The sequence below is a fragment of the Myotis lucifugus genome, unplaced genomic scaffold, assembly GCF_000147115.1.
Source record: "Myotis lucifugus unplaced genomic scaffold, Myoluc2.0 scaffold_112, whole genome shotgun sequence".
In the NCBI taxonomy this organism is placed as follows: Eukaryota; Metazoa; Chordata; class Mammalia; order Chiroptera; family Vespertilionidae; genus Myotis; species Myotis lucifugus.
The window spans coordinates 3,796,447-3,806,285 of record NW_005871160.1 but is presented as its reverse complement, the minus strand read 5'-3'; the positions used below and the strand labels follow the sequence as shown (position 1 = coordinate 3,806,285).

The following is a 9,839-nucleotide window of genomic DNA, read 5'->3' as shown; positions in this document are numbered from 1 at the left end:
TGTCACCAAAGCATCCGCCTATATAGTAGTTAATTACAACAAATAATCATACACTTACTATTTTATAGTAATAGAGGTCAGAAGTCCAAAATCTTTCACTGGGTTAAAATTGAGTTTTTGCTCGGGCTGTGTTACTTTGGAAGGCTCTGAAGAAACAGGGAGAAGCCGTTCTTGCCTTTTCCAGAGTCTAGAGGAAGATTCTGCACACGGCTCTGACCTCTGCTTCCACTACATCTGATTCTGACCCTCCTGCTTCCCTTTCAAAAAGATCCATGTGATTTCATTGGGCCTACCTATTTATCCACGATAACCTCCTCCTCTCAAAATCCTTAACTTAATCACATTTGCAAAGTCCTGTTTGCCATGTGAGGTAACATATTCACTGGTTCCAGGGGTTATGAAGCAGACATCTTTGGAGAACCACTGCTTTATCTATTACATCCTGTCTTTTCCTACATGTCTTGAGGGTAAGGGTGAATTGGACCCCCAGTCTCCTTAGGTGCACCCCTGCCACCATGATGGAGGAAAAGAAGCGAATTCTAGTCCTTTCCCAAGGATGGCAACAGCTCCTCCTAAGGTCTCTCTTCTCCAGGCTCCTTCACAAGTCTATCAGACCTCTTCTTTGATCCTGAGCATGTCAGGTGGACATAAGGTTGTGAAACAGGTTCCTCTATATTTATTTTATAAAATTGGCATCTGATGCTTTCGTTCTGTTTGGTATCCTCATATTCATAGAATTGGCACCTTAGTTGAAGTTGAGGCAGGGGAGTTCCATTCTCACACCTTGTCTATAACTATTTCCTTAAAGCATAAATATGAAATTATAAATAGATCTTCATGAATTATTAACTTCTTAAATATGTCTATTTTGTGACAGAAAAAAATGTATTTGATGAGTCAAAAAGAATTTCACTTTTCAAACGAATATAAATGGATAGTATTCAATGGAATATGAAAGTATTTTAAGAATATTTTTGCTTCTGAAAAGCTTTTCAGTCAGTTATGGTATACTGTTGCTTCTTGAATAACTACCACTCAACCAATCTTCTGTTCATATGAAAAAGAGTAATTTTGGCTCAAGAGCAAACCTCACCTGCAAAATATTAAATATGGCATGTGATGTTGGCATACTATTTACTGCCCCCAAAAATGTTTTTTTTTAAATCTCTCTCTAGTAGTGTGATGGTTAAAATCACTTATAAAACCAACAAAATAATGGTGCCAAAATTATATTTACATTATCAGATATTTTCACTCAAATCATGAGAATGAATTAGAATGTTTATCCAAAAGTTGTCAGAGCTGAAGTATTTCTTCCATCAAAACAGAGATGTCTAATCTCTGAGAACATGCAAAAAAAAAAATGAGATGAAGGCTCTACTGGCATATTTATTTGAATTCTTGGGATGTAAGTAACAGAAAACAGCTTTCACCAAAAAAAAAAAAATTGGGTGATTGGGTGATTGGGGGAGATTCAATGATAGAATATATGTCACAGAATTCACAGGTAGAAAATGTAAGAAGACTTCAGAAATTTCTAACTCAAAAGCATCTAGCACTGTTTCTTGTCTCCACTCCCTCTGGTTTTCTACATCCTTCTCTCTGGCTGTAGAGTTACATGGCAGAATACATGACAGGCCTAAGAATCCTGAGTCTTTAAATTACCAATCAAATGACTAAAAGAGACTGCTTAGTTCAAATTCTGAGGGAACATTTTCAGAAAGGGAAATTTATTACTTCCTGTGGGGAGGTAGGAAAAAAATATAGGAAGACGTTTTTTCCTTATGAGGTATTGACCTATGGGTCAAGAAACAGGTTAAACATTGGGAGGATGCATTGCAAAATAACAGAGCAAAATTAAATAGCAACAAAAATAACTATACACTCCACTTCCAATTAGTTTTTCCTCGTCATTAGTAAACATCATCCTGCACATATGCATCGACTTACCAGGAGCTCCTGGCCAGACAGTGGTCCAGGGTACAAGGGGCACATCCATCCACCTGGTCGCCTTGCTGCCCCCACCAGAAAGAATGTCTCTAAAACTGACACCTGATGAAAGCCTGAACTAGAACTAGCAGTTTTCTTATTGCAAAGCACAACGATTTATTCCTAATGCAGTAACCTAATGAAAAGAACGTTTATACTCTAATGGGTGATCTCCTGGTGTCTGTGAGAATTACTCTGGGAAAATAAGCAGTAAATCAGATTTCGAGGTTTATCAAGGTAAGCTTGACTCTTAGCATTCCTTGAATGTAAATTTTTGAATCTGATCTGATTTAAACCTGCGGACTGCTGGCAATAACAGATCTACACGCAATGTACTGCACATGATGTATTATAGAATCTTACACTTGAAACCTATATGATTTTATCAACCAATGTCACCCCAATATATAAATTTTAAAAATCCAACAGATCTAAGCTGTCCAATCTTTTCAGGCATATCAGAGGGACGGGATGCACAAAGGAGTCAGGGCAGACCCCACCCACCTTTCCGGAGAGAGTTCCAGGAATGGAGCGCAGTGAGACGGGACTGCAGATGGACAAGGACTATCCTGCACTGATGATCAATGTTAACTTTTGGATGAGACCTGCTTTTATCTTTGCAATGGAATTTAAAAATCAGTACCTTAGCATGAACCCAAGGAACTTCCTCTCTTTGAGAACAAAATATAAAAGAATTAAAGAATCCAGAATAAGTGAATGGGAACCTTGAATGGTAGCTCTTCATTTACATTCAAAAATCATATGCTGAGAAAAAGGAAAAATAGATTGAATAAGAAACTTAAACCCAAAAATAAACCGTGGAAAAGCCACAAGAGTGGTAATAATATTAAAAGGATCCAATTGATATGGCAAAAGTAATGAAATTTAGAAAGACCTTTTTAGAAACATTCTGTGAGCTTATAAAACACTTGAAGCATTCAAAATAATATTTATAAAACATCAGTCCAAGAGCCCTTGGATTCATCTGCCATAATCAGTGGAGCTAATCATGTAAACATCTGCTAACCAACCTGTGTACATATCTCATTAAACTATCCCAATGTGTGAAAACATCATTAAAAAAGAATTGGACGCTTCTATTGTAAAATATAAAAATGTACGATTGACACAATGACCAACACCTATTTATTGTATTAAATACACATCTGAAATGTTGTCGTTATTACAGATTTCAAGAAATTACATTTCAGACCCAAATGTCCTGCTCGTCGTCTGACAACTAAAACAATGCTTTTGAGGTTTTCTTCCTTTCTTTTCTTTTTTTTTTTAATTCATAAAAAAGCAACAACTGGGGGGGGGGGGTATAAAATAACTAAAATCCAAAACTTTGAAGTTTATTCAAAATTCTTTTGGATCCCTAAGGTGGCTGTAAACAGTTTGTTTTCCCGCGTCCAGAGCTTAAAGGAATGTGACTCTCAGGGTTCGCACGGCTCTCTCTCTGCCCAGGAGGCCCACCACCGCTACACAGTCGTTTCGTGTTTCCATAGCCCAGTCCTCACATTGCCCGTGCTGTCCGCACCCGGCGAGGGCCCCTCCTGCCCGTTGCTTTTGATGGGTCCGTTCTGCGTGGCCAAGTTGAGGCCGTAAGACTTCTGCTGACTTTCAAGTTCAACTGCAGTTGGCTTCCTTACGGCCTCCTTCTTACTGCTACTCGACACGGTCTTGTCCGCATTGCGGCTGCTTTTGGGGAGCGTGCTGGCAGCGTCGCTGCTGTCTTGCTGGGGTGGGTTGTACTGTCTCTCTCTGTAGGCGAGGTACGCCCTGCGACTCCTCGAGTGGCCCTCGCTGTTGGCCGGCCGACTCTTGGGCAAGCCGTTCTGCACGCTGCCCTCCACGCTCGTGGGGACGTCGTAGGCGTATTCTCGGAGGACGGTCAGCCGGCTCGCCCGGTGCCCTTTACTTCTGTTTTTGTGATGGCGGCTGGGGTGCACGTTGGTTCGAAACTGCACTTCCAAAGGCGCCACGTGCATCTTGATGTCGTTGTCCATCGAGTGTTCCGTCAGGCTGTTGTCCAGCTGCGGCGCGGCGTTCCCGGGGAGCGCGTTGGCGTGGCACTGGGCCGCAGCAGCCTGCAGGTTGGTGAGTTTGCAGCCCTGGGAGGAGTTCTTGAAGCTGGACGCACTCTTGTTCGTGCACGAGGATTCGGCGCTGCTGTTGGTGCACTTGGGGGCCTCCCCGTTCGTCCCACTGGAGTTGGGGGGCTGCACGTTGACCTGCACCGAGTAGGAGCTCCGGCCTGGGCAGCAGGTCATGATCCACGCGAGCCGCACGTCCTCCCGGTTGACGCAGTGGTGCACCACGATGAACGCACTGAGGCTCAAACACGTGGCTCCGAAAAAGAAGCTGAACACCAGGTCCAAAGGGTAGTACAGGGCGACCGCCAGGGCCCCGAACATCCACAAGGCGACGTAGAGGAGCAGGGTGAGGCCGGCCCCCAGCAGCTGCGCCTGGAACGTGTGCTCGTTTTCCAGCGCCGACGTGGAAATCAGGGACAAGGACATGGAGTCCTGCTGAGCCACTTCGCCGTTCTCGTTGGCCGCCAGCCTCTGCTGCTCCTCGGCGGGCTCCTTCAGCTCGTACTTGCGCTCAGGGTGTCTTTTCAACTGAATAAATATGCTGAGGAAGTACATACAGTTTACGAAAGTGATGAAGCTGGCGGGCCCGTAGAAGGCTCCCAGGGACGGTTCCCACGCCATCCAGCAACTAGGAGAGAAAAGGGTGAGCCAGCTCAGATGCTACTACATAAGTCAGCAAAGTGTTTACGAAATTGCAATAAACTTTAGTGAAACAACTGGGTCAGGTCAGGTGCACCGAGAGCGCAAACTACTCACTAGGGCGCACTTGGCCGGCTGCCGTAATTCTTGATGTTTGCTGCCGCAGTGATCCCACAGACGATGACGGGGATGCCGCCCCCGATCAGGTAAAACCTGGGAGGAGGAATAAAAGAAGTCACAGCTCATCATCCCATTAGTTAAGGTGGACACATCCCATCACTGCACAAGCCATTCCTTAAAGACTGTGAATCCTCTTACACAGTAAACTGAAGGTTAACTTTCAGAGGCTGCTGTGTGAGCAATGTTTTTTTAAAATTTTTTGTTTAGATTTCCTTTTTTAAAGCACGCGGTCCACCAAGTTTCCAAGTGGAGGAAAGCTGATCATCTTCTGCCACCGTGTGGACAAACATGGTAACACAGCTATAGCAGGGAGGGTTTTAGTCCATACTTTTTCTTTTAGGGAAGTAATGGCGAACCTTTTGAGCTCGGCGTGTCAGCATTTTGAAAAACCCTAACTTAACTTTGGTGCCATGTCACATATAGAAATTTTTTGATATTTGCAACCATAGTAAAACAAAGATTTATATTTTTGATATTTATTTTATATATTTAAATGCCATTTAACAAAGAAAAATCAACCAAAAAAATGAGTTCGCGTGTCACCTCTGACACGTGTGTCATAGGTTCGCCATCACTGTTTTAGGGGGAACTGTTGTTGTTTTTTGTTGTTGTTGTTTTGTTTTGTTTTAGATGCAGCTGGTGAACTGGAAAGTTAGTCCATTAAAAATTGGACTTGAAGATCTCACTGTGCCATACATAGTGCAGCCAAAACACCGAATGACAAATAAATTACTTATTTTAAATATATTTGTATTGATTTCAGAGAGGAAGGGAGAGATAGAGACATTAATGATGAGAATCACTGGGCAGCTGTCTCCTGCATGCCCCACACTGGGGATGGAATCCATGACCCGGGGACCCGGGCATGTGCCCTGACCTGGAATTGAACCGTGACCTCCTGGTTCATAGGCCGACCACTGAGCCATGCTGGCCAGGCTAAATTATTTATCAATGTCCAGCTATCAATTATTTATCAATGTCCTGTATTTCCAGGACGTTCCAGTGCTGTGTGTGCTTATTTCTAGTCAACTGAGATTTAGGCTAGGGAGGTCCCTGGATCCCAGCAGCCCCGTCTGGCCCCTCCTGGCCCCTCTCCCTCCATCTAGCTGAGGAGGGCAAGACAGATGACAGTGCACTAAGAACTGAGGGGGGCAGTGGTGGCTGAGCCTAGGTGCACACCTTCTTTTTATGGCCCAAGCTTCCTTGAGCTCTCTGAAAAGGGAAATAGGCAACTTTCCGCCCTGGCTGGGTACCCCCTGGGCACAGTCAGAGTCTTAATTCTGCATCGGCCACTCCCTGGACACAGCCCCAAAACTGAATTGGCTGGATAAAGGCAAGAGTCATGACCATTTCTCTGTTTCCTAGTCATGCTCACAGGTACTAAACCCCTTCAATATGATATTAATTAGTGTTGCTGAAAAAGACAGCTAATTACACTATAAAACCATCACCCTGTCTTCTACTTCACACATTAGAGGGAGGCCAACATCGGAGATCCTCTCCCTTCCTGCTGTGCTAATTCCCATCAATTCTTCCCTGAGAAGGAGGCATCATTTCCCACATTAATCATAGGTTCTGCCCTTCCCCCTCCCACCGCCAGGATTTCCTGTTATCAACTAACCCTTATTTTGCAGCTTTAAATCTTCTCCACTGCCTCGTACTTCCAGCCTAAAAATTTACGTTCACGTTTTCTCCTCTCTTCTAAAACTCGCCTTGGCCTACCACCTTCTTTCTCTCTCCCGTCAGTGACAAACTCCTGGAAATAACTACCATCATTATTTGCTTCACCTTTATCACCTTATTTGAGGCTGTTCCCATGTATATGCTACTGAAACTGCCACCTCTGGGGCCAGGAGAGACTCAGGTACCTCTGGCCCACCCTCTAGTGGCCAGGTTGCTGGGGCTTCCTCAGGCTCAAGGTCATGGGGAAGGAGGAGCTTGCACTGTCTAAAGGTAAAGAGGTACCTTTGGGTCATTCAGGGATCACATCAGTTTGGAGGCCAAGCTACCTTTTACTTACAGAGGCAACAGCTGCTTGAGGACAGGATCCCCGTCTCTTAGCCACACACCTTTGCTCAGTTCTTGTAATGCAAGTGACAGAGATGCTAGAGCCCTCACTCTCTAACCTGACTCTGGCTGGGCATGCCGCTGCCCTCATTGTCCTGGGCCACTCTTCCCGAATCTTCTATGCTCTTAGGTGCTCTTTTCAATTCTTTCTTTTTTTAATTTTTAGAGATTGAAACATCAATGATGAGAGAGACATCGATTGCTGCCTCCTGCATACCCCGCAACTGGGGAGCGAATCCGCAACCCAGGCATGTGCCCTGACTGGGAATTGAACTGGACGCTCAACCACTGAGCCTCACTGGCCCCCTCCCCCACATCAGAATACTTTTATTTTTCACATTTTCTTTTTTCATTATATTTATTGGGATGACGTTGATTAATAAGATTATATAGGTTTCAAGTGTCCATTTCCATGACACATGATTCTTCACCCTTTTATTTCCCAGGGTCTGTCTATTAAACACTGGCCTGGCCTGGGAATCATTCTCTTCTTAGCTAACTTCTCCCTGGGGGTCCCATTGCAGGGCCACACAGGTAAATGTCTCCCGTCCCACCCACAGCATGACCAGCTCCTCTTCCCTGCTGAGCACCAGACTTCCAGAATCGTCACGTTCCACGAGAAAGCGGTGGTGAGCCACCTTCCCTCGCTTACCACCCACCACACCCTCCCCCATTTACTCTCTTACATGACTTCCTCACTTGACGGAAGTGCCACTTGCTGGCAGCCTCGCTCACTGAAGTAGACATTTGCAGCCATCTTTGTCACCTCCCCCTCACATACCTCTCAAATCCAGGTCATCAACCCTGGAGAAGCTGCCTGGAGTCTCTTGAACATGTGTCCTCTCCCTATTCCCCATGTCACTAATGTCACCATCAGCCCCCAGGGGACCCCCTAATGCCCTCGGCGGACTTCTTCATTCTCAGGCATTCCAATTCATATTCCAGGCCAATACATGGTGCTGCCCTCATGTAAAATCCTCAGTGCTGCCCACATGTCACCAGGGCACCCAGGGGCCTGAAGCTCAGCATCATCCTGAACTCCTGCTCCTCTCCACCACTCACCGGGGCTGTAGCCACAGTGCATTCCTCAAGTCCCTTGGCACACCACCTAATCCTGTATCTGAAGTGCCACCTCCACCTCTGCTCTAATCACTCATGAAGGTCCATGCCAGTGGTCTAACCATTAATAATAGCCCCTCCTGCCCCCGCTCACAGCTGCTTGGTTTGCACTTTCAGAAAATACATCTCCAAGGCAGGTTTTTTTGTTGTTGCTGTTAATTCTCACCTGAGGATATATTTTTCCATTGAGCAAGAGTGGCAGGGAGGGAGCGGGAGAGAAAGAACCATCAATGTGAGAGAGATACGTTGATTGGTTACCTCCTGCACACTCCCTGACCAGGGCCGGGGAGCAAACCCGCAACTGAGGTACGTGTCCTTGACCAGGAATCGAACCAGCGACCCTTCAGTTTTCAGGCCAACGCTCTAACCACTGAGAACAGGGGCACACGAGTCAGGGCTTCGAAGCAGTTCTTCACAGTCACCAGCCAGTCCCTCCCATGCCTGTCTCCTCAGAGACTCTAAGCTCCTCGTGGCGGGAGGGTTTCTCTCAGTCACATACAAACCCGGCACTTAACAATCTCAGAGACATTGATCAATTTTTACTTATCAAGCACGATGACCCACTGACAACTTTTTTTATGCTAATGAGTAAAAAGGGCATAACTCCAACACTGTTCTGTCTTTTGCAGAGAATCATAAAACTGATGCATACTTGAGCGGAGTAAAATCTGTGACCTGACCCCGGGAAAATAAAACCAGCTGCCATTTACCCATGAACTCATTTCTTCCGCACAACAGCTCTGCTTTGCAACCACCCCACCTTACAGATGAGCCAGAAAGGCCCCGAGGGGGTGAGAACTTCACGAAGGACTCCCGGCTGGAAGGGGCCCAGCCAGTACTCCAACTCAGGAAGCCCAGCCTCCAACTCCATTCTTCTATTTTCCAAACTTCACTCAGCAATGTTGTTATGACGATGCTTCACTAAACGTAACGGTTAACACTGTTCAGTAAACGGAGGTATCGGTACCTGAGCATGGGTCTGGGTGGCGGAGGCAGTTCATCGGGATCCTGGCATCTTTTCGCTTTCCTGGTGACCTGCTTGTAGATATTTCGAGCTGTCACTCCCACCCACAGCACTGTGGCAAGGGTGGAATAATGAAGGAGAATTCCAACCTAGAAAGAAGATTGAAACACACACATAAACTACAGGAAAACAATCCCCCATTCAGTCATAAAGCATTGTAGCTGCTGGCAAGGTTTATCAAAATGATTGGTGAGTAGCTTCCGAAAATCTGGTTCACAAACAGTATGAAGGTGAGGTCTAATGGTCGACTGCTTTGCCTGCAAATGAAACTAAGAAAGCCCTCTAACTGCCTATTAGAGAGGATTAAGTCTGGCGACAAGCTAACAGCTGGATCGAGGACGCCACAGACCACACCTGATACCCAAGGTGACCCTTGATACACCCCGGAACTGGTTACCCGACAACTATAAATCAAAGGCATGTTTCTCAGAGATGCAAGGTTATAAATTAGAGTTCTGTTTCTGAAGCCCATGTTAAGGAGTAATAGAGAGGGCAAGGTCACTAACTAGAGGGCAAAGTCACAGCACACAAAATAAGCTTTCCAGTAAGAGACCCCAGTTCTAATTCAAAGCTTTTGTACACAACCGTGGTGGGAGAGCAGTATCGCATATTGCTGGTTGAGATCTGGAGTCAAACAGTTTTGCCTGATCCTCCCCTTATCTGCCCTGACACAGTAGCAAGTCACATGACATCACAAGCATTGTTTTCCTCATTTGTAAACTGAG

The 9,839-nt window shown here is 45.5% G+C and overlaps 1 protein-coding gene across 1 annotated transcript in view; it reads right to left on the bottom strand.

The window, feature by feature from the left end:
• Positions 1–3,109: 3,109 nt before the first annotated feature.
• The window catches only part of ADGRA3 (adhesion G protein-coupled receptor A3), a 78,704-nt gene continuing 71,974 nt past the window's right edge, over positions 3,110–9,839 (bottom strand). The window contains exons 16-18 of the mRNA XM_023757741.1: positions 9,058–9,203; positions 4,842–4,937; positions 3,110–4,713 (exon numbers count right to left, since the gene is read on the bottom strand). Coding sequence (XP_023613509.1) covers positions 3,471–4,713; positions 4,842–4,937; positions 9,058–9,203 — 1,485 coding nt within the window. The 3' untranslated portion in view covers positions 3,110–3,470. The remainder of the gene's footprint in view (positions 4,714–4,841; positions 4,938–9,057; positions 9,204–9,839) is intronic.